The following is a 26,310-nucleotide window of genomic DNA, read 5'->3' on the forward strand; positions in this document are numbered from 1 at the left end:
TTAAAACATGCAGTAAAACATATAACTGCCCTTTGTACATATATCTTCTATTGTATTTGAAGCAGAGTGTGTGAAGCCTTGTGGTCACCAGTGCATTATTCACTTGATGCACACAGACCACTGCAGCTCTCAACAGGAAGTGAGGCAGTGCACTGACTTCAGGTCAGTTTCAAGAACGCAACTTCCCATTCACCAGCTTTATTAGAAAAAACATCAGGACTGCTTTCAGATCCGGACCATTTCACCCACAAGAAACAGCGACACTTCCTTATGTATAAATTTGACTACATTTTTCCTCATCTACTTGCTTATTATCTGGAGCTGAAGTGAGTTACTGCCATTAAAACAGGCAGAAAAAGAGGATGTGCAACTCTTGTTGTACACTAATTAACCCTAGGTAGTAAAGTGATGACATGTACGTGAAAGAGAATTTGCAGGAGAAATTTATAAAACAGTAAACATGTTCCCTTATGTCAGTGCACTTTGGCTTTATCCACGTTATTAAGCTGTGCGTGTTTTAACAGAAACGCTATAAATGTCCATGACAGAGCTCTTGAGAGGAAGCCGCTAAACCACTTTCAAACAATAAACTGCATGTAAAAAGGACACTATGTACAACACTGTAGGTGCTTTTTTGCATTTAAATTCCTTAAAATGGCTTTTACACGGAAGTGGCCAAATATGGGCATTCTTAAAAAATGTTTAATTACTAAAAATACCATGCTTTAAAATATTTGACGCTTGAAATCCCATTACAAAACTATCCTGAGCTATTACAAATATTAAATAATAATGCACTGTTCATTATGCTTTCAATAAAATACAAAATTAAGGTTTTATATTCTCAAACAGTTAACTGGTATTTGTCATTTGTCACTAAACTAACAAGACACTACTGTTCTACTTATATCTTGTTTCATCACTTTCTATCTTTCTTTCTAATTTAATCTGGTAAAAATGTTGGTGTTTCAGAAGTACATGTATCAGCCATATGGTTACTGCAAACAAGAATATAAAGTGGTACAATGTAGATAAGATTTATCATTTAGAAATTACTATATACTGTATTTAAAAACACACTTGTCATGTTAACCTGATATATGCTTCAAATACTCTATAAAGCATAAATCTATGGGCTTTCAAATAAATAAATAAATAAATAAATAAATAAATAAATAAATAAATAAATAAATAAATAAACCTAAGTATTGAAGTTGTCATTGTTATTGTAACCTGATTGTTGTTTTCCCCTGCTGCAGGTCCTTAAGATTGCGAGTGGAGTTCAGCTGCAGTTCAGTCTCTCACCAATGGAAGTAGCCATTACTCTAACTTGCTAATAACTGTAGCACTGAACAGCCTGAAACAGGTGCAATTAAATTTTTCCATCTGATGAGTTAACACCATAGTCTCAAACTAAACTTTAACCACACAAGTTCAAAGATATCTGTAAACTGAAGTGTAATCACTCTTCAGTCATCATAACAGCCATTAATAAGTACTTGACTGTCTGTATTTCCCACTTCACAACTTTACTGAAGCCGCAAAAAAAAACTTTGGCTTAAAAATATCCCTAATTTCCTTTTTTTATGTATAAAATTTGCATTTACACTCAGATCTCAGGACCACAGTATATTTTACTGTTCTTATATTTGCATTATTCTGGAAAAGTCCCATTGTCTGTCCATGACCTGCAGAAAATATCCTGAGAACAAACCTCCATTAATCTTCTCTATATTCTACCAGAGAGACTATAGTGACATTCTGTTTAATCACATACTGCTATTCCAGTAGCAACACCTTGTAATGTGATATTTATATAATGTGTGAAAAACTTCACATCATTTTTACATTGTTCCAATTTCAAGGGTGCAACACAATACATGTGTCTGTATTTGTATTATGTTTATGTTTATATTATGTATGTTTAGTGTTCCAAATGTCCTTAATCTGTGTCTGTATTCAGATTTAACCTGGAAGTGGGCATGGACTAAACCAAAGATAAAAGGTGGTTCTACCAAGATATAAAATAAAAATTTAATACTAGCTAGAGCATTCTGTGTATCATTTCCTGATCTACCCACAGCAAACATTTATAGACTGAGTAACCTCAGATATGTGTTGAGTGAGGAAGTGCTTTTGCTATCTTTTGCTAATGTTGAGGGTGAGTCAAGTAAAGCTGCAGCAGGACAAAGAATTGTAACTCAGTAATGAAGGACTTTAACGGATACTGTGTTTCCTTTGCTGGAGTGCTGATGTTTGGTGTTTTTCAGGGTATGTACTAAGATAGAAATGGATACATATCTTTTTCTACACAATGCAAATTAAGCTATTTTGAACATTCACTTTGTAACTTCCTAAAACTGTTCTTTTTTTTTCATTAGATCACATCAGAGTAGAAGCTAATAATATAAACAAGCTAGGGAATTGCCTATAGTGACACATGAGTGAGTATTTGTGTCTTTGTGTGAATGTTTTGATGTGAATGAGGATGAGGAACTTTATTCTGTGAGAATCCAGATCGCCTGTATATTTTGTTAGGGGATTATCTGCTAAACACACCTCTATATGGTTCAGGCATTGGTATGAACTAAATTTTCAAACCAATCCTCAGGACCTCCATGATGGTCCACTTTCTTGTTCTATTCCTGCTTTGTGAGTTACGTTTGAGCAAAAAAAAATTTGACCATTTGAGGAACTTTGAGAACTGCATGAATGTGCAGAAATGTATTTGGTCTGTGGTTCATGTCATGAAAATCTCACTTGCCTTAAATGTGCATTATGTCCAGGGGATAGATTACTGACTTAGCTAGTTGGGCACTTGCCTGGGGCCCTGGCTATTGGGGCCCTTGACAACCAAATCTAAATATTTGTTTTATAAATTCAGAATGATTAGGCATGATGTTAAGTCTCACAACACCTAACAACATATGCAAATTAAGAGAACAGGCACCAGTTCTCAAAGGCACAGAGTATCAAATGAATTTGGAAATGTTGCAAAGTTGCTGGTGTATGGGGTTGAATTTACAGTCAGTTATATACTGCACATATGTAACACCAGTTAACTATATTTATTATAGATGACACTGAAACAAATGACAGAAAATGAACAAAATGAAAAAATTCTGATCCAGCTGAGTTTTATTGATTGGCACAGTTACAGACTGATAGTAATATTGCTATACCTAGCAAACAATCCTTACACCAGCAGACATGAAGGTTTCTGACATATACTTCTATTTACTATATTTTCCTCTCTTGCAGGTATGTGTGGTGTTTTGGCAGACACAGTGATGGTGCTTAAAGCTGGGAGCTCTCTGGATCTTCCATTCCAATATCCAGTAGAATCAGTGTTATCGGTTCAGTGGAGCTTCAATAAGAGCATTTTTGCTGAATGCAGTACAGACAAAGAATACACATTTCTGGAATCACAGTTCAATGGAAGATTAAAGAAAGAATATAACAGAATTGGAGTAACAATAGAAGATCTTCAACCCTTAGATTCTGGGACATTCTTAGTGGCTGCAGTTAGCATTATTCCAAGGCATCAAACACAAATATTTAAAGTTCTTGTTCAAAGTAAATATGATTATTTAAATCTATAATAGTTCATTACAAACAAAATGATTGTGAAAGTTTTAACTAGTTGTCCCTTCATTTGAGCTGATTGTTTGTACTTGAGTTTAAACTAGAAAAATTGTCAATGATTTCTGGGTGAGTTGTTATAGTTACATATTTCTGTATACTGTATGCATTTTTTGTGTGTACATATGTTTGTATGTACATATGTATATATGTATACTGTGCAGATTGAGAAGACTTGGTTGATGTCCACAAACAGCTGTGATATTCATGTGAAGTGTGCAGCGCTCGGAGCTGAGAGTGTTTCCTATCTGTGGAGTGGATATAAGACTGCAAGTGGAGCTCATCTGCAGTTCAGTCTTTCACCAGCAGAAGGAGCTGTTACACTGAACTGTACTGCAGCTAACAATGTCAGCTCCAGTTCTGCTACAGAGACACTGAACTGTACCGAAACCCAAACAGGTACAATTACACTTTTCCTTTTCTTTCACTTAGTCTCAAAATAAACATTAACCAGGCAAGTTTTACAGAAATGTCTGTTCGCTCAGTGTGTGTGTGTGTGTGTGTGTACCCTCTTCCATATAGAAGCTCCACTGTCAGTACTTAAACTGATCAGTAGTCTAGTGGCAGCCTCTCCATATCTGCTGGTGACCATCATTCTTGGTGTAAAATATTACAAAGCTTGGGGTAAGAACTTCATGAAAATGATAAATAATCAAGAAATAAAACATAAAATGAATTCCTGTTCATTATTATACATTATGTTATTATGTTATTATTATTATGTTGTTCTAGAGTCCAGTAAGTCAGGAGGTGTTGAATGACTTATTTAAGATTTATGTAAGAAATCTTCAATGTCAGTGCTTTGTAACAGTCCGAATGTTCACAAACCATGGTAAAGTCTTCTGGACAGAAGACATGGCATTTTTTTGTTTTCTTGGTAACATAACAAGCTGCAATTTTCATCTTATGATCAGCTGAAAGAAATCGACAGGATGGTGATGTTTATAGCTACAGTACAATGTAACTCATAACAGGACTAATTTATTCTGTGGTCATTACAAATATCATTCTTTAATGTGTCAGGCCTCATTACAACTTTATCATAGATTATTTACATATAACAGCACAAACACATGCTTTATTTTTTTTATTATGTGCTTTTCTTTCTCATTCCTTCATTCACAGGTCATCATGACAGCCAGCATGCTGTAACAGTACCTGAGGAATGAGGTCTTGGGGCTTTTTTGGTTCTCATTTCAAACCTTTACAATTTGTTTTTGTTCAGTTCAGTGGATCATTTAAGTTTTTATTAATGACAATAATATATTTTATTTACACTCAGATGTCAGGAGCACTGCAGGGTTTACTGTTCTTTTATTTTGAACTTTTCTGGAATCACTGTTGGAGCTGCTAGTCCAGCTTAGGTGTCACAACAATCCATCCCCTTATAACTGATGAGAAAGCCTCCATTTTCATATTTCCGCAAGCTCTCAGGTTCCTCATTACACTAACGTTTACAGCATTTGGCTCAGGGGTCCAGCAGTGGCAGCTTGGTGGACCTGGGATTCAAACGTTCAACCTTCTGATCAGTAGTCCAACACCTTAACCATTTAGCTACCACATCCCAAGGTTCCTCTTCCATTTCCTTTGTATTTCACCAGATTCTTGTATTTCCTCCTTTGTATGTTGATATTAAATGATTTCATTACCACTGCAGTATTTTGCTCCTTTTTATTCATGAAGTCTATTTGTTTTACTCTACAGTTTATCTGAAAATATCTGGAGGTCACACAGGAATTTTGTTCTTTTCTACTGCAAGCTGTGATTCCTATCATTATTTACATTCACTTTTATCTGTCACTGCACACAATCGCCATGTTTACTGCACACATTATCATGTTTTGTGGTAATTAACTACACTACCAGTCAAAAGTTTGGACACATCTTCAAATTCCGTGGTCTTTCCTGATGTTTATTTCTTTCTACATTGTAAAACAATGCTGAAGGCGGCCGAAATACACAATAATCTCGTTTGAACAGTTGATATTGAGATATGTCTGCCACTGATGCTCTGTAAAGCCTTCATAACGGCTCTAATCTGAGGTGCTGTTAATTGGTGATTTCTGAGGCTGGTAACTCTAAATGAACTTCTCCTCTGCAGCAGAGGTAAGTTTTGGTCTTGCTTTACTGGGATGGTCTTCATGTGAGCCAGTTTCATCATGGTGCTTGATGGGTTTTGCAAATGCACTTGACAATACTGTTCTTGCAAGAACTACTCCAGAACACCTGACCTTCGTGTCTTAAAATAACAACTGACTGTTTTTTGTTGTTGTTACATATGGATTATTTAAGTCCATGTGTGTTATTTCATAGTTTTGAAATCTCCAGTATTGTTCTAGAATGTAGAAAATAAGTCACTAAACAAAAAACATTGTATTAGAAGGTGTGTCCAAACTTTTGACTGGTTGTGTATGTTATCTGGTTTGTGTAATCTGATCAAGTACTTGTGAACAAAGGAGGATATTGAAATCAGATTATCTTTAAATGTATAGAAAACTTATTTTATTGCATGTGCGGACTATGACTGTTGAGTTTTACAGTATTATATTAAATGTTATATTGATTCATTAAACATTTACAAAAATACACTGAATAAAATAGCATTCATTTTTGGAAATTAAGACTGTGTTTGCAAAAGAGAAATACTGTTACTGAAAGTCATTTCATGAGATGATTGTAATGACAGTGAGTCATTATGCTGGGGCTCGCCAGCGGAAACATGGACGAGTATAAAGCTGCATCCTACAGCGTGCACAGAGTGGTGAAGGAGGCGACGCAGCGCTATGGACAGAAACTAGAGTCACAATTTCAACAAAGTGGCTCTAGGAGTCTGTGGCAGGGACTAAGGACTATGACGGACTACAAAACACCATCTTCTAGATCGGTGAATGCAGACGCTTCTCTGGCAGACGAGCTAAACACCTTTTATGCTCGCTTAGAGGCTGCAGCACAGAGCGCCAACGGCATTAGCAGTGCTAACAGTGCTACAGGCAGAACACACGAGGAGCATGCCGGAGAGGACAGAGCATTCATCATCTTGGAGCACGACGTGAGAAAGGCATTCAGGAGAGTGAACACCAGGAAGGCAGCAGGACCAGATGGCATCACGGGTCGGGTCCTGAAGGCCTGTGCTGACCAGCTTGCTCCTGTGTTCACTGAGATTTTCAACCTCTCCCTGGAACAATCTACAATCCCGACGTGCTTCAAACGGTCCTTCAAATTGTTCCTGTCCCCAAGACACCCCAACCGCCTGCCTGAACGACTACCATCCAATGGCCCTGACCTTAGTGGTGATGAAGTGCTTCGAAAGACTCATCAGAGAGTTCATCACTTCTTCCCTACCTGACACCTTGGACCCGCTACAGTTCACGTATCATCCCAACCGATCTACAGAGGACGCCATCACACACCTCCATCATGCAGCCCTGAGCCATCTGGACGGCAGAAGGGGGAATTATGTCAAAATGCTGTTTGTCGACTACAGTTCAGCGTTTAACACCATAATTCCCTCCATACTCACCACTAACCTGGAGATTCTGGGCCTTGGCCCATCCCTGTGTCGGTGGATCTCCAACTTCCTGCGAGACAGACCTCAGGCAGTACGGGTGGGCAACCATGTCTCACCCTCACTCACCCTCAGCACTGGAGCCCCCCAGGGTTGTGTTCTGAGCCCCCTGCTGTACTCTCTGTACACCTTTGACTGTGTGGCCACTTCCAGCTCCACCAACATCGTGAAGTTTGCGGACGATACTGTGGTGGTGGGCCTGATCTCCAATAACGACGAGACGGCCTACCTAGAGGAGATTAAAAACCTGGAGACATGGTGCCAGGTCAACAATCTCCTCCTGAACGTCAGCAAGACTAAGGAGCTGATAGTAGACTTTATCACAAAGCAGGAGAGGAATTACCAGCCCCTCACCATCAACGGGACCCCAGTGGAGAGAGTGGACAGTTTCCGTTACCTAGGTGTCTACATCACGCAGGACCTGACATGGTCCTGTCACGTTAACACCCTGGTGAAGAAGGCCCGGCAGCGTCTTTATCATCTCAGACGCCTGAAGGACTTTAAACTGCCCTCAAAGGTGCTAAAGACATTCTACACCTGCACCATTGAGAGCATCCTGACGGGAAGCATCACTGCCTGGTTTGGGAACAGCACCAAACAGGACAGGCAAGCTCTCCAGAGGGTGGTGCGATCAGCCGAGCGCACCATCCGCAACAAGCTTCCTGATCTGGACACCATATACAGCAAGTGGTGCTGGACCAAAGCCAGCAAGATTATGAAGGACCTCAGCCATCCCAACAATGGACTCTTCTCTCTGTTGAGGTCAGGGAAACGTTTCCATTCCTTGAAGGCGAACACAGAGAGAATGAGGAGGAGCTTCTTCCCGCAGGCCATTCGGGCCCTCAACCAGTACACCTAGGATCTGGACTCTCTGGTCTTACCCCCACACAACATAACATAACATTCTACCTCAGCTGATTGTTGCACATGCTAATATTGCACTACTCTGTACACACAATAACACTCACTGTACATCTTCTCTGTACATCTTTGTGTGTGCACTGCACTGTCACTTTACTCCGTTAAACTGGACATTATATTTTGCCTCATATACACTTCTACAATATATTTATATATTTATCTTACATATGCACACTGTACGTACTATACCCTTTTGCAACACCATTTCAATGTTGACTTTAGCAGACCTTTTTATCTACATATATTCATATACTGTATCTTCTGTACATTATATAGTCTACAAATATATTTATTTATATTGTTTTATTTTTCACATATACTATACATATACTATATTGTACTATATATATATATATATATATATATATATATATATATATATATATATATATATATATATATATATATATATATATATATTTTGTTTTTGCTCCTTTTATACTTTTATATTTTTTATTTTTAAACATTTTCTTCTTTTACACATTTTTCTGTTACACATTTTCTTTTTTACTCTTTCCTCTTTCATGTAAGACAGTCATAAAAAGCATTTCACTACGTTATACTGTGTATGATTTCGTATGTGACAAATAAAATTTGAATTTGAATTTGAATATATAAATGAAAATGACAAGTACTAAATACATTTAGCAGAAACAAACACATAATGGTACATTACCTAACCAGAGGTGGACAGTAAAGAAGTACATTTACTTGAGTACTGTACTTAAGTACACTTTTTGAGTATCTGTACTTTACTTGGGTATTATTTTTTCTGGATACTTTTTACTTTAACTTCACTACATTTGAAAGACAAATACTCTACTTTTGACTCCACTACATTTCTGTCAAGGAAAGTAGTTACATTAATCATAGGATGATTTTTTTCACTCTTGTAGTGTCACATGTTGTAAAGTTCTGTGGTTTTCCATAATTTTTTGAACTCAATTGCTCAATTGATCAATTGCTGACAAAATTGACGAAGATATGCTTTGTACACTATATTGCCAAAAGTATTCGCTCACCCATCCAAATAATCAGAATCAGGTGTTCCAATCACTTCCATGGCCACAGGTGTATAAAATCAAGCACCTAGGCATGCAGACTGTTTTTACAAACATTTGTGAAAGAATGGGTCGCTCTCAGGAGCTCAGTGAATTCCAGTGTGGAACTGTGATAGGATGCCACTTGTGCAACAAATCCAGTCGTGAAATTTCCTCGCTCCTAAATATTCCACAGTCAACTGTCAGCTGTATTATAAGAACGTGGAAGTGTTTGGGAATGACAGCAACTCAGCCACGAAGTGGTAGGCCACGTAAACTGACGGAGCGGGGTCAGCGGATGCTGAGGCGCATAGTGCGAAGAGGTCACCAACTTTCTGCAGAGTCAATCGCTACAGAGCTCCAAACTTCATGGGACCTTCAGATTAGCTCAAGAACAGTGCGCAGAGAGCTTCATGGAATGGGTTTCCATGGCCGAGCAGCTGCATCCAAGCCATACATCACCAAGTGCAATGCAAAGCGTCGGATGCAGTGGTGTAAAGCATGCCGACACTGGACTCTAGAGCAGTGGAGACGCATTCTCTGGAGTGACGAATCGCACTTCTCCATCTGGCAATCTGATGGACGAGTCTGGGTTTGGCGGTTGCCAGGAGAACGGTACTTGTCTGACTGCATTGTGCCAAGTGTAAAGTTTGGTGGAGGGGCGATTATGGTGTGGGGTTGTTTTTCAGGAGCTGGGCTTGGCCCCTTAGTTCCAGTGAAAGGAACTCTGAATGCTTCAGCATATCAAGACATTTTGGACAATTCCATGCTCCCAACTTTGTGGGAACAGTTGGGAGCTGGCCACTTCCTCTTCCAACATGACTGTGCACCAGTGCACAAAGCAAGGTCCATAAAGACATGGATGACAGAGTCTGGTGTGGATGAACTTGACTGGCCTGCACAGAGTCCTGACCTCAACCCGATAGAACACCTTTGGGATGAATTAGAGCGGAGACTGAGAGCCAGGCCTTCTCATCCAACATCAGTGTGTGACCTCACAAATGCGCTTCTGGAAGAATGGTCAAAAATTCCCATAAACACACTCCTAAACCTTGTGGACAGCCTTCCCAGAAGAGTTGAAGCTGTTATAGCTGCAAAGGGTGGACCGACGTCATATTGAACCCTATGGATTAGGAATGGGATGTCACTTAAGTTCATATGCGAGTCAAGGCAGGTGAGCGAATACTTTTGGCAATATAATGTATATTATACACTGCCAACGCATTGGTAATGATGTTATTTAACACACAAAAACGTATGCTGTGTCCAAATTCTCAAACTATGTGTCCTAAAAAGTATTCAAAAATAGAATTAGTATGCCCCAAATCGCAGTATACTGAAAAGAGTATTCCAAAAATTCCCGGATGGTCTACTACTTCCGGTAAAAATTCAAAGTGCAGAACAATGCACACTCTAACGGGTAATATTGCCCACAACGCATTGCACACAGGAGGGAGGAGCCTGGACAATGGTGTAAATGCATATTAAAACGATGTAAATGAATTGTGGAAATATATATAACTCTTTGTTAAAGCAGTGTTGCTGTTGGGTGGTTGTACAGCTACAGTTGTGTAGCTGGGTTTTAAAGCAGGTTAGATTTTTTTTTCTGACCAGTGTTCATTTACAGACCATTTGATTGAAATGTGCATGAGTGGATACACATAGATGTGTACAGGTACATCTCAAAATTTAGAATATAATAAAAAAGGTCAATATTTTTTGTCACTCAGTTCAGAAAGTTAAACCCATATATTATATAGATTCATTACACATAGAGTCAAATATTTCAAGCCTTTATTTCTTGAAATTGTGATGATTATGTCTTACAGATAAGGAAAACCCAAAATTCTGTGTCTCAGAGAATTAGAATATTGTGAAAAAGTTCAATATTGGAAAGTCATGGTGTCACATACTAATTAGCTAATTACCTCAAAACACCTGCAAAGGTTTCCTGAGCTTTTAAATGGTCTCTCAGTCTGGGTCAGTAGGCTACAGAATCATGGGGAAGACTGCTGACTTGACAGTTGTCCAGAAGACAGTCAATGACACTCTCCACAAGGAGGGTAAGCCACAAAAGGTCATTGATAAAGAAACTGGTTGTTCACAGAGTGCTGTATCCAAGCATATTCATAGAAAGTTGAGTGGAAGGAAAAAGTGTGGTAGGAGAAGGTGCACCAGCAAAAGAGATAACCGCAGTCTTGAGAGGATTGTCAGGCAAAATCCATTCAAGAATTTGGGGGAGCTTCAGACGAATCCTAGACATGGCCTACAAATGTTGCATTCCTCATGTCAAGCCACTCCTGAACCAGAGACAACGTCAGAAGCATCTTACCTGGGCTGTGGAGAAAAAGAACTGGACTGTTGCTCAGTGGTCCAAAGTCCTCTTTTCAGATGAAAGTAAGTTTTGCATTTCATTTGGAAATCAAGGTCCCAGAGTCTGGAGTAAGAGTGGAGAGGCACAGAATCCATGTTTCTTGAAGTCCAGTGTGAAGTGTCCACAGTGAGTGATGATTTGGGCTGCCATGTCATCTGCTGGTGTTGGTCCACTGTGTTTTCTGAAGACCACAGTCAACGCAGCCATCTACCAGGAAATCTTAGAGCACTTCATGCTTCCTTCTGCTGACAAGCTTTATGGAGATGCTGATTTCATTTTCCAGCAGGACTTGGCACCTGCCCACACTGCTAAAGGTACCATAAGCTGGTTCAATGACCATGGTGTTACTGTGCTTGATTGGCAAGCAAACTCGCCTGACCTGAACCCCATAGAGAATCTCTGGGGTATTGTCAAGAGGAAGATGAGAGACACCAGACCCAACAATGCAGATGACCTGAAGGCCGCTATCAAAGCAACCTGGGATTCCATTACACCTGAGCAGTGCCACAGGCTGATTGCCTCCATGCCATGCCGCATTGATGCAGTAATTCATGCAAAAGGAGGCCCAACCAAGTATTGAGTGCATAGAAACGAACATACTTTTCAGAAGTCTGACATTTCTCTTTGAAATATCCTTTTTATTGATCTTATGTAATATTCTAATTTTCTTAGACACAGCATTTTGGGTTTTCCTTTTCTGTAAGCCATAATTATCACAATTTCAAGAAATAAGGTTGCCAGGTTGCTACAAAAGGTACTATAAGTATTGCATACAACAATGCAACAATAATAAAACAATGTGTTGACATTTACTTTTGATACTTAAGTACTTTTAAAACAAGTACTTCTGTACTTTTACTTAAGTAAAAATCTGTCTTTACAACTTTTACTTGTAATGGAGTAATGTTTGACCAGTAGTATTTGTACTTTCACTCAAGTAAGGAAATTGTGTACTTCGTCCACCTCTGTACCTAACACATTTAAGTTATTTCTACTGTAATTTTCCTCTTTTTGTCATAAACAATTACTTTATTAGATTGCATTTAGCTTCAGTTATAAAGAAATTAAATGTTATATCTAATTTCCACCAGAAGGTGGCGCTGAATTGTTATAAAAACACAGTCCTCACTGTAAATGACGTACAAAATTGTTTTCACAAATAGACTTTCACAAAATACTGAGTGTCTGTAAGTAATGTACTTGTGAAATTAAGGCTTAGTTTCAACTTCAGAGATTTCCTTTCTCAGAAATAATCTTTTATTAAACTTAACTACTGTATTTTGCATTGTATTTCTGGTAACCTTGTATTTGTCCTCTCTGTAATTTCTTTAAATTCAGGAGAAGAATATTATGCAAGAAAAAAGACAGAGATTTCTATACTTGATCAGATTTTTTCAGCTTTAATGGGTTTTTTTTTTCTGTGAGACAGATTTTGACTGTTCTTTCTTACTTTCTACTTTCTTATGTACATTTTATATGCTGTTTATTTTTTATATTTCATAAGTGAGCCCTCCATGATTTTCCATGAGCCTTCTTATAATTCATCATTACGAATGATGTGAAAATTCAGATAAAAGTAAAAGGCCTATGCAACATTTCCATTTAGAAGATAAATTGTAATAGATAAATAAAGTTCTATTTTGTCTACGTTACTGATCTCTGCTCAGATTTTTAATGTGTATCTATTAACCAGATGATTCAGACAATTTGTCCTCAATATGAGTTAATGTCCTCAGTATGAGTTAGTGTTCTCAGTATGAGTTAATGTCCTCAATATGAGTTAGTGTTCTCAGTATGAGTTAGTGTTCTCAGTATGAGTTATTGTCCTCAGTATGAGTTAATGTCCTCAGTTTGCGTTAATGTCCTCAGTTTGAGTTACAGTCCTCAGTACGTTATTCAACTCCACTGGTGGCCTTTACTTCAGGCTATAAAGATACAGAGCATTACATTATGAAGCACAACATCAGTCAAAGATGAGATCTGAAGCAAAATAAACTGAAAATAGTAAAAATAGTCTGTCGTTATTTGCATCACACGATGCTGAGTTTCAAAACACCTCTGTTACAACAGAAAAGGATAGGCGGACCAGTTTTTATCTCTTTTACTCCTTCAGTCTTTTGTTCATTCTAAACAGGCAAACAGCACAGAATCAACTGCTGTTACCTCACACAGAATATTTAAATTATATGGAAACAGAACATTTTGCTGTTTTTAAGGGCCTAGAAAGCCCTAGATAATGGAGAAATAACCATGTGACTCCTTTGTAATGAACCTTATATCACTACTACACAAATTTTTGATGTGTTATGAAATGTATTTACATTCATATTTCAGTTTTCCTTTGTGGAAAAAGACTTTAGAGAAGGCCTTAGAATAAGAAACAGCATGACAAAATATTTCCTAAGAATAATTACTAAGAGTTACAATGCACATGCCATGACATCAATACTTGCATCCTACAAAATGTTCATGTGGAATAGAAATGATCTTAATCAGTTAAAACATGCAGTAAAACATATAAATGTCCTTTGTACATATATATTTTCTATCGTGTTTGAAGCAGTGTGTGTAAAGCCTTGTGGTCACCAGTGCAGCATTCACTTGATGCACAAAGACCACTGCAGCTCTCAACAGGAAGTGAGGCAGCACATAGCTGGTGGCCTCTGCACTGACTTCAGGCCAGTTTCAAGAGCATAACTTCCCATTCACCAGCTTTATCATAGAAAACATCTGGGCTGTTTTCAGATCAGGACCATTTCACCCACACGAAACAGCGACACTTCCTTATGTATAAATTTGACTACATTTCTCTTTATCTGCTTGCTTATTATCTGGAGCTGAAGTGAGTTACTGTCATTCAAACAGGAAGAAAAGGAGGATGTAGAAGTCTTGTAAAAGACTTGCTTGGAATTTTACCCAACTCATTTGAATACACCAATCAAGTCTAGGTAGTAAAAATGATGACATGTATGTAAAAAAAAAATTTGCAAGATAAATTTAACACAGTAAACATGTTCCCTTATGTCAGTGCACTTTGGCTTTATCCACGTTATTAAGCTGTGTGTTTTAACAGAACCGCTGTGAATGTCCGTGACAGAGCTCTTGAGAAGTGAGAAAGCCGCTAAACCACGTTTAGACAATAAACTGCGTGTGAAAAGGACATTATATACAACACTGTAGGTGCTTTTTTTCAGCCTTTACTGCCACCCACAGCAAGCATTTAGAGATTAAGAGATCTCAAACCCACAGTGAGTGAGAAAGTGTTTTTGGTGTTTTGGACTCGATTAGCATCGAGTCAACAGTGTGAGTCGAGCTGCAGCAGGACTTTCACTAACAGCTATGTGGGACTTTCATGAAAATCGTGTTTCTGTCTTTGGAGTGCTAATGTTTGGGATTCTTCGGGGTATGTACAGATATAAATATTAGACAATGTTAATGTATATAAGGACATACTTTGAACTTTTAATGATTCATAAAATTATTATTATTGTTATTATTATTATAAATGAGACTTCATTTTCATAATATTCATTGGTCCAGGGAGAATACATTTATATAATCTTTGGAAAAAAAGTCACTAATCACTAGTTTCTCACACTGTACTGGTGATGATCTTGGTCCATTCTTCTCCCAGGCTCTTTCACACTTCAGTAACTGTAGTAGGTTTTTTAGCAATAACTTTGTTGCTAAGTATTTTCCAGAGATTTTCAGGACTCTGGACTGACCATTTCAGTGTCATTGGCTTTAAGGAACTTAATCCTTAAACTTTACTGCTTTAAGGGCCATGACCACACACGCAACAATTTTTTATTCCTTAAAATGGTTTTTATACAAAAATGGCCAAATATGGGTATCCTTAAAAAAACTTTTATAGTTCAGTTAATAAAAATGTCATGCTCAAAAGATATTCTGAATTAACTGGTATTTGTCATTTGTCACTAAACTAACAACACACCACTGCTGTTGTGTACAGTATTGTACTATTACATCTGGTTTTATCATTTTCTATCTGCAGAAAAAGATAAGGTTAGCTTCAGGAAACAGCTAATTTAATCTGTTAAACTGCAAAAAATACAGTGAAAAATATTGTAATTTATTAGCTAGGCATATTCTGTGAACAACAGACTTGTAAATAAGATTTAGCATTTAGAAATGAATATAAATTGTATTTAAAAACACACTTGTTGATCTGATATGTGCTTTATATACTCTAAAATACACTACCAGTCAAAAGTTTGGACACACCTTTTAATTCAATGTTTTTTGTTTAGTGACTTATTTTCTACATTCTAGAACAATACTGGAGATTTCAAAACTATGAAATAACACACATGGACTTAAGTAATCCATATGTAATGACAACAAAAAACAGTCAGTTGTTATTTTAAGACACGAAGGTCAGGTGTTCTGGAATAGTTCTTGCAAGAACCGTATTGTCAAGTGCATTTACAAAACCCATCAAGCACCATGATGAAACTGGCTCACATGAAGACCATCCCAGTAAAGCAAGACCAAAATTTACCTCTGCTGCAGAGGAGAAGTTCATTTAGAGTTACCAGCCTCAGAAATCACCAGTTAACAGCACCTCAGATTAGAGCCATTATGAAGGCTTTACAGAGCATCAGTAGCAGACATATCTCAATATCAACTACAATATACAACTACAATATACAATATACACAAGATTATTATGTATTTCGGCCGCCTTCAGCATTGTTTTACAATGTAGAAAGAAATAAACATCAGGAAAGACCATGGGATTAGAAGATGTGTCCAAATGTTTGACTGGTAGTGTACATATATCTATGCACTTCATAAATAAATAAATAAATAAATAAATAAATAAACAAACAAACAAACTTAAGTATTGAAGTTGTCATTGTTACTGTAGCCTGATTGTTGTTTTCCCCTGCTGCAGGTCTGTGTGCTGTTTCAGCTGATACAGAAACAGAGAAGGTGCTCAAAGTTGGGAGCTCCCTGGATCTAACAGTAAGATATCCAAAGAATTCAGTGTTATTTGTTCGTTGGAACTTGAATGGCACACAGTTTGCTGAATACACTCCAAGCCGTAATTACACATTTCAAAGATCTCAATTTAGTGGAAGATTAAAAGGTGTTCGTGATCTTATTGGAGTAACGCTACAAGATCTTCAAACCAAAGACTCTGGAACATTCTCCATTGTTGCAGCTGGATCTGTAACACAGTATCCTACACAGACTATTAAAGTTTATATTCAAAGTGAGTACACAGTTGTTGAATAATCCAGTGTGTAACTCTGCTTCAGTAATGAATATAGAAATAAAATTTATTTTCGCAGTAAAGAAACAGGATGTTTCAGACAATAGAACTTTGCTCTCACATGTCATAAAGGACTTAGTGATTTACTCTATGTTTGTTTTAAAAATAAAAGAGCGAGTAGACAGACAGACAGACAGACAGATAGATAGATAGATAGATAGATAGATAGATAGATAGATAGATAGATAGATAGATAGATAGATAGATAGATAGATAGATAGATAGATAGATAGATTTGATTGATTGATTGATTGATTGATTGATTGATTGATTGATTGAGGAGGTTTATTGCTTTTAATTCCTCTGCTTTCCACTAACAGAATCCAGGAACAATCTGACATAATTTATATGCTTCTTGTTTTAAAGATGTTGAAGGTCAGACCAGGCAGACAGACTAATATAAGAACCTTTGGGATGAACTGAAACTCTGATTGTACCCCAGACCTCCTCACCCAACATCAGTGCCTGACCTCACTAATGCTCCTGTAGCTGAATAGAAGTCATTAAAGGGGTGTGATAGTCAGGTGTCCTCAAACCTTTGACCACATGGGTTAGGGTTATATGGATATATCTATATCCATGGGCGTCGCTAGGCCATTTTTAGTCCCCTTTAAATTTCATATGAAAATGGCGGCAGACTTCATTTCCTCCCTGTCTTTCAGCATGTTCTTCAATCCGCAGACTGCGGCGTCGCAGAGCAAGGATCAGAGGACAAGTGTGTGTGTGTGTGTGCGATCAGGAAGATCTTTGGCTTGTTCAGTTCTCAAATGTTATACACATCTATGCAATACAGTGGAATGCTGAAATAAGTTTACCATCATATCCTGTTAGTCAAACCTTAATTTGACCATCATACTGACTGTAAAATGTTATAGAGTTCAAGGTAAAAAACATACAGAGGGAAAAAATTACTTGATCCCCCGCTGATTTTGTACGTTTGCCCACTGACAAAGAAATGATCAGTCTGTAATTTTAATGGTAGGTTTATCTGAACAGTGAGAGACAGAATAACAACAAAAAAAATCCAGAAAAACACATTTCAAAAAAGTTATACATTGATTTGCATTTTATTGAGTGAAATAAGTATTTGACCCCTTTGCAAAACATGACTCACACCAATCGTGATGAAATGCTTCGAGAGGCTCGTCATGAGGCACATCAAGTCGCAGCTACCACCCTTGCTGGACCCATTGCAGTTTGCGTATCGTCCTAACCGTTCCACGGAAGACGCCATCACCACAACCCTCCATCTGGCCCTCACACACCTGGACTGCAAAGACTCCTACGTTCGAATGCTGTTCATAGATTTCAGTTCAGCATTCAACACAATCATCCCTCAGCAGCTGATTAAGAAGCTGAGTCTCCTGGGCCTGAACACCTCTCTCTGCAACTGGATCCTGGATTTCCTGACTGGGAGACCTCAGTCAGTCCGGATCGGGAGCAGTATCTCCAGCACCACCACACTGAGCACTGGAGCACCTCAGGGCTGTGTGCTCAGTCCATTGCTGTTCACTCTGCTGACTCACGACTGTGCAGCAATGCACAGCTCCAACCACATCATCAAGTTCGCTGACGACACGACCGTGGTGGGTCTCATCAGTAAGAACGACGAGTCAGCATACAGAGAGGAGGTGCAACATCTAACAGCCTGGTGCAGAGCCAACAACCTCTCCCTGAACGTTGACAAGACCAAAGAGATGGTTGTTGACTTCAGGAGAGCACAGTGTGACCATTCTCCGCTGTCCATCGATGGCTCCTCTGTGGAGATCGTCAAGAGCATCAAATTCCTTGGTGTCCATCTGGCGGAGAACTTCACCTGGTCACTCAACACCAGCTCCATCACCAAGAAAGCCCAGCAGCGCCTCTACTTCCTGAGGAGGCTGAGTAAAGCCCATCTCCCTTCCCCCATCCTGACTGTGTTCTACAGAGGGACCATCGAGAGCGTCCTGAGCAGCTGCATCACTGCCTGGTTTGGGAACTGCACCGTCTCAGATCGCAAGACCCTTCAGCGGATAGTGAGAACAGCTGAGAAGATCATCGGAGTCTCTCTCCCCTCTATCACAGACATTTACACCGCACGCTGCATCCGCAAAGCCATCAGCATTGTGGCTGACCCCACACACCCCTCACACACACTCTTCACCCTCCTGCCATCTGGAAAGAGGTACTGGAGCATTCGGGCCCTCACAACCAGACAGTGTAACAGTTTCTTTCCTCAAGCCATCAGGCTCCTCAACACCCGGGACTGAACTGTTCTACACTCTCACACACACACACACACACACTCTCACTCAGGACTGAACTGTTCTACACTCTCACACACACACACACACACACTCTCACTCAGGACTGAACTGTATACTAACTCTCTGTCTCTCACACACAGATACACACACTCTCTCTTGACTGTGTGGACGCACACACACACATAATTTATACTGTTCATTACTTACTGCACTACCTCTACCTGTCATCCGCTGCTATAGTTATATTTATGTTTATTCTATTTGCACTACCTCAACCGCTGCTGTGTATTTTTGCACAATATTTTTGCACAATACTTTTTTTTCTACATCATTTCACTTTATCTATTTTATTTCACTTACATTCCAGTACACGTTCTTTTATTTCCTTTCAGCGCTAAGTGTCCTGTGTTCTTTTGTGTTGTCTTTATTGTATTTATTGTCTTTTTTGCACTGTCTTGTCTATGCTCTGTTTGCACCTAGCTGCACACTGTGCACTTTACGTGGCTAAGACAAACTTCTGTCCTAGCTCTGTGGTGTTGTTTGTTGTTTTTGTATTGAACTTGTTGTATGTTTATGTAGCACCAGGTCCTGGAGAAACATTGTTTCATTTCACTATGTACTGCGCCAGCTGTATGTGGTTGAACTGACAATAAAAGCTTCTTGAATCTTCTTAGTACTTGGTGGCAAACCCTTGCTGGCAATCACAGACATCAGACATTTCTTATAGTTGGCCACCAGGTTTGCACACATCTCATATCTCAAGGAATTTGGGCCCACTCCTCTTTGCATCCAATACCCATTTTCAATGCCCTGGCTGAGGGAAGGAGGTTCTCCTCAAGATTTGACAGTACATGGCTCCGTCCATCATCCCTTTGATGCTGTGCGGTTGTCCTGTCCGCTTAGCAGAGAAACACCCCCAAAGCATAATGTTTCCATCTCCATGTTTGACGGTGGGGATGGTCTTCTTGGAGTCATAGGCAGCATTCCTCCTCCTCCAAACACGGCGAGTTGAATTGATGCCAAAGAGCTGGATTTTGGTCTCATTTGACCACATGACCTCTGAATCATTCAGATGTTCACTGGCAAACTTCAGATGAGCCTGTACATGTGCTTTCTTTAGCAGGGGGACCTTGCGGGCGCTACTGGATTTCAGTCTTTCACGGCGTAGTGTGTTACCAATTGTTTTCTTGGTGACTATGGTCCCAGCTGCCTTGAGATCATTGACAAAATCCTCCAGTGTAATTCTGGGCTGATTCCTCGCCGTTCTCATTATCATGGAAACTCCATGAGGTGAGATCTTGCATGGAGCCCCAGACAGTCCTTTTGTGTTTCTTCCATTTGGGAATAATTGCACCAACTGTTGTCACCTTCTCACCAAGCTGCTTGGCGATGGTCTTGTAGCTCATTCCAGCCTTGTGTAGGTCTACAATCTTGTCCCTGACGTCCATGGACAGCTCTTTGGTCTTGCCCATGATGGAGAGTTTGGAATCTGACTGATTGCTTCCTTCTGTGGACAGGTGTCTTTCATACAGTTAATGAGCTGAGATTAAGAGCACTCCCCGAGAGTGCTCCTACTGTAATCTCAGCTCCTTACCTGTATAAAAGACACCGGGGAGCTAGAAATCTTTATGATTAATAGGGGATCAAATACTTATTTCACTCATTAAAATGCAAATCAATGCAATTTTTCTGAAATGCATTTTTCTGGATTTTTTCGTTGTTATTCTGCCTCTCACTGTTCAGATAAACCTCTTGTTAAAATTACAGACTGATCATTTCTTTGTCAGTGGGCAAATGTACAAAATCAGCAGGGGATCAAATAATTTTTCCCTCACTGTAATACTAATTAAATAATACTAATAAATAGTATTTGAATAAATTTCCAATATATAGTATTAGCTGAATTTTTATTTATTTATTTGTTTGTTTGTGTTTTACTTTTGTATTTTACAGGTCATCATAATAGCCAGGATGCTGTAACTGTAACTGAGGAATAAGCAAATGACTCTCTTTGGTTCCAAATTCACAACTTTACTGAAGCTGCAAAAAAAACTCAGCTTAAATTATCCCCAATTTCTTTTATTTTGTATATATTATCTGCATTTACATTCAGATCTCAGGGCCACAGTATATTTTACTGTTCTTATATTTGCATTATTCTGGAAAAGTCCCACTGTGTTTCCATGTCCTGTAGAGAATATCCTGAGAACAAACCTCCATTAATCTTCTCTGTATTCTACCAGAGAGACTATAGTGACATCCTGTTTAATCACATACTGCTATTCCAGTAGCAACATCTTGTAATGTGATATTTTTGTATTATGTGAAGCTTTTTATAACAGCTGGCACTGTAAATCAGACTGTTTGAATAATTATAACACGTTATAAATCTGCACACTCCACATTATTTTTACATTGTTCCAATTTCAATACCTGTGTCTGTATTTGTATTATGTTTATGTTTAGACTAAACCAAAGCTAAAAGGTATAAAATAAAAATTAAAATACTGGCTACAGCATTCTGTGTATTTTTTTTAGCCACCCACATAAAACATTAATAGACTGAGTAACCTCAGATATGTATTGAGTGAGGACATGCTTCTGCTGTCTTTTGCTAGTGTTATTTACTAAAGTAGAGCTGCAACAGTGCAGAGTTATAATACAGCAATGCAGGACTTTAACGGATATCGTGTTTCCTTTGCTGGAGTGCTGATGTTTGGTATTTTTCAGGGTATGTACTAAGATGAAAATGGACATATATTTTTTCTACACAGTGCAAATTAAGCTATTATAAACATTCACAATAAATGAGTTTCAGTTATTGTAATGGAAGGGCAATCTTTCCTAAAACTGTTCTAAAATTCTTTATTGTTTATTGGTCTTATTATTATTATTTTTTCATTACATGTGAACCTTAAATTCCTATTTTGTACCTATTAAGGCAGTCATTTAAATTTAAATAAAAAATGTCAAATGCAAGATTTTTTGAATGCACTCAGTCACCATTTTGCACTCAGTTCATTTTAAAAGTGAAGTTTTCTGGCTTTCTTTAGAAATCTACTGCCATTTGTTATTACACTAACAGGACACTGTGGCCTGCTCTTATCTTTCTCTAGATTAAAAAAGGAGATGTGGTTGAATTCAGTTAACTTCAAACTATACGATATGTCTGGTGTAATAAAAAGAGCAACATCTGTCACATTGTTATGGTAGTTTAAATGAGGAATTTCATTTCACACCAATAGACAAATTCTGAATCTTGATATATCTTATACTTTCCCCTTCTGCAGGTGTGTGTGTTGTTTTAGCTGATACAAACACCATGACTGTGTACAGAGCTACTTGGAGCTCACTTGATCTAATGGTGAAATATCCAAATGAATCAGTGTCAGTGGTTCAGTGGCTCTTCAATGAGAATCTGTTTTATAAATATTGGGAAAGGGAAGCTTACTCATGGTGTGAATCCCAGTTCACTGGACGGTTAAAGGAGGAGAGTGATAAAGTTGGAGTAACTGTACAAGATCTTCAACCCTAAGATGCTGGGAAGTTCTTGATGGACCTCCTTGGTATGTTGTAATTAAATGATTACATTTCCACTGTAGTATTTTGCACATTTTTATTCAAGAAGTCTATTTGCTTTGCTCTACAGTTTATGTGACTATATCTAGATGTCACACAGGAATTTTGTTGTTTTTCTTTGCGATTATTCACATTCACATGAATCTTTCTCTGTACACAATCGCCATGATTACTGCATACATCATGTTGTATGGTAATTACCTACATGTAATCTGGTTTGTTTAATCTGATCATGTACTTGTGAAGAGAAGAGGATAATGAAATCACATTATCTTTATCATTATCATAATATTCTATAATTGTATAGAAAACTTATTTTATTGCATTTGTGGACTATGACTGGTGAGTTTTACAGTATTATATGAAATCTTATATTGATTCATAAACATTTATAAAAATACACTGAATAAAATAGTATTTCTTTTGTAGACTGTGTTTGCAAAATAGAAATACTGTTACTATCAGTCATTTCATGAGATGATTGTAATGACAGTGAGTCCAACATAATGCTACATTGCCTAACACAATTAAGTTATTTCTACTGTAATTTTCCTTTTTTTTGTCATAAAGAATTACTTTATTAGATTGCATTTAGCTTTAGTTATAAAGAAATTAAATTAAATGTGCAAATGATGTACAAAATTGTTTCATTCTTTTGAGGCTTTTTACAAAATATTGATTGTCTATAAGTAATGTACTTGTATTAATAAGGCTTAGTTTCAGCTTCAGAGATTTCCTTTCTCAGAAATAATCTTTTATTAAACTTAACTACTGTATTTTGCACTGTATTTCTGGTAACACTGTATTTGTCCTTTCTCTAATTTCTTTAAATTCAGGAGAAGAATATTATGGAAGAAAAAAGACAGAGATTTCTATACGTGATCAGATTTTTTTTTTAAGATTTAATGTGTTTTTGTCTTCTATGAGACACAGATATTGACTCAGTTCTTTCTTACTGCTTTGGTGTAGATTTCCTAGCTTGCAGGTCGCATCCGGTTTAGGTGTGAATTGAAGCCATATTTCATACATTTTTTCTTCAACTAGAAAACTAGTTGAAGCAGTTGCTAATATTATTTTTGGGTGCTGACTCATCAGTGTCAAATTATGCCCATGGGAATGAGAAATGAAAGTTTATAAATAAACAAAATTATTATCTGTCAAAATACTGCAATTTGTGCTCCTAACACAACTCATAGGATGAATGTACATTTATATACTGTTGAGTTTTTATATTTCATAAATGAACCCTCCACTGTCTTATGATTCTTATGATTCAGGTATATGCACAATGTGTACATTTGGATAAAGTAAAAGAGGTATGCCAGATTTATATTTAGAAACTAAATTGCTAAAGCTATCTATTTTGTCTACTTTACAGATCCTAGTCAGATGTTTAATGTGTATGAATTAACCAGATGGTTTCATCTTCTTCCCCATGAGGCCTGCTTCATCTGCAAAAATATTAAAATGTATTTATTTTTAAACCATAAAAGTTGTGGTGCATAATTTGGGAAAATTTCTACAGTGCAACAGTCATAATTAATGCTTAGGATTTACACAAAGGTTAGTGTCCTCAGTATGAGTTAATGTCCTCAGTATGTTAATTCTACATCATTTGTGGCCTTTAAATAGGCACACAGCACAGAATAAACTGCTGTTCCCTCACATGAAATATTTGGAAACAGAATTTTTAGCTGTTTTTATGGGCCTAGAAAGCCCTAAACCAGACAATGGAGAAATAACCATGTGACTCCTCTGTAATGAACCTTATCACTACTACACAAATTTTTTATGTGTTATGAAGTTTATTTACATTCATATTTCAGTTTTTCTTTGTGTAAAAAGACTTTGGAGAAGGCCTGTGAATAAGAAACACAGGCCTTCTCTCAGTAGCGGACCGTGCATTTCACATCTAGGCCTTCACTGGTGTCCTTCCTGAATTAATCCACCTCTATAGCATCATTGTGGTGCCACGGCAATAGATACTAATCATCCATTAAATAACAAAGTAAAAAAGAAATTGGTCTACAGTATTTCACACCTCACAAGAATAGTTAATTTTATTACGGTTACTTTTCTCAAAAAAGACGTTCTTGATGCCTTATGCAGCAAACTGCAGTCTCCAGAGGACGCAGCATCTGAAATGAGATGCAGCCAATATAGAAACACTGTATAACAGTGCATTGTGTCACAGTCTCTTATAGCGAACATGAATAAAATTACATTACATATAGCAAAAAAACAAATGAACACAATTCAGTCTCACAAGTTTTCTTTCACTGCAGCAAAAAAAAAAAAAAAAATAATAATAATAATAATAATAACCCACAGTCCACCCCCAGGGATCTGGAATGAAGGCAAACTGTTTGTTTTGTGCAAAAGAAAACCCAAAAGCATAAATGGTTCTTGAAAAAGCTTACCAACTATTTTGAAGAATCAAAAGGATTTTATTAAATATATTAAAATGCAAGTCAGTGATTCAGATCATTGCTGTTTAGGCCAGCAGAGAAGGCCTTGCTGGCCCTGACGGTCTGCCACTGCCTTCTCTATTTCATTTAAATGTGTTAGTACTTACCACTACCACCACCACCACTTTTTTATGCATGACAAAATATTTCCTAAGAATAATTACTAAGAGTTACAATGAACATGCCATTACATCAATACTTGCATCCTACAAAGTGTTCATGTGGAATAAAAATGATCCTAATCAGTTAAAACATGCAGTAAAACATATAAATGACCTTTGTGTATATATACACTATATTGCCAAAAGTATTCGCTCACCCATCCAAATAATCAGAATCAGGTGTTCCAATCACTTCCATGGCCACAGGTGTATAAAATCAAGTCAGCGGATGCTGAGGCACATAGTGCGAAGAGGTCGCCAACTTTCTGCAGAGTCAATCGCTACAGAGCTCCAAACTTCATGTGGCCTTCAGATTAGATCAAGAACAGTGCGCAGAGAGCTTCATGGAATGGGTTTCCATGGCCGAGCAGCTGCATCCAAGCCATACATCACCAAGTGCAATGCAAAGCGTCGGATGCAGTGGTGTAAAGCACGCCGCCACTGGACTCTAGAGCAGTGGAGACGCGTTCTCTGGAGTGACGAATCGCGCTTCTCCATCTGGCAATCTGATTGGGATTGATGGGTTTGGCGGTTGCCAGGAGAACGGTACTTGTCTGACTGCATTGTGCCAAGTGTAAAGTTTGGTGGAGGGGGGATTATGGTGTGGGGTTGTTTTTCAGGAGCTGGGCTTGGCCCCTTAGTTCCAGTGAAAGGAACTCTGAATGCTTCAGCATACCAAGACATTTTGGACAATTCCATGCTCCCAACTTTGTGGGAACAGTTTGGAGCTGGCCCCTTCCTCTTCCAACATGACTGTGCACCAGGGCACAAAGCAAGGTCCATAAAGACATGGATGACAGAGTCTGGTGTGGATGAACTTGACTGGCCTGCACAGAGTCCTGACCTCAACCCAATAGAACTCCTTTGGGATGAATTAGAGCGGAGACTGAGAGCCAGGCCTTCTCATCCAACATCAGTGTGTGACCTCACAAATGCGCTTCTGGAAGAATGGTCAAAAATTCCCATAAACACACTCCTAAACCTTGTGGACAGCCTTCCCAGAAGAGTTGAAGCT

The 26,310-nt window shown here is 38.1% G+C and overlaps 1 protein-coding gene and 1 long non-coding RNA gene across 2 annotated transcripts; both read left to right on the top strand.

Annotated features, from left to right (window-relative positions):
• The first annotated feature begins 2,133 nt into the window (after positions 1-2,133).
• On the top strand, positions 2,134-6,155 carry LOC131355646 (SLAM family member 8-like). Its single transcript, XM_058394056.1, has 5 exons — positions 2,134-2,271; positions 3,262-3,576; positions 3,787-4,041; positions 4,165-4,266; positions 4,768-6,155. The coding sequence occupies exons 1-5, from the start codon at positions 2,208-2,210 to the stop codon at positions 4,809-4,811; spliced, it is 780 nt and encodes a 259-aa protein (XP_058250039.1). The 5' UTR covers positions 2,134-2,207; the 3' UTR covers positions 4,812-6,155.
• Positions 6,156-14,883: 8,728 nt separating this feature from the next.
• On the top strand, positions 14,884-21,796 carry LOC131356846 (uncharacterized). The gene is made up of 3 exons (XR_009205114.1): positions 14,884-14,945; positions 16,461-16,531; positions 21,041-21,796. It is a non-coding gene; the product is annotated as an uncharacterized LOC131356846 (long non-coding RNA).
• Positions 21,797-26,310: the final 4,514 nt, after the last annotated feature.

This window comes from Hemibagrus wyckioides, linkage group LG07 (genome assembly GCF_019097595.1).
Source record: "Hemibagrus wyckioides isolate EC202008001 linkage group LG07, SWU_Hwy_1.0, whole genome shotgun sequence".
Taxonomy (NCBI): domain Eukaryota; kingdom Metazoa; phylum Chordata; class Actinopteri; order Siluriformes; family Bagridae; genus Hemibagrus; species Hemibagrus wyckioides.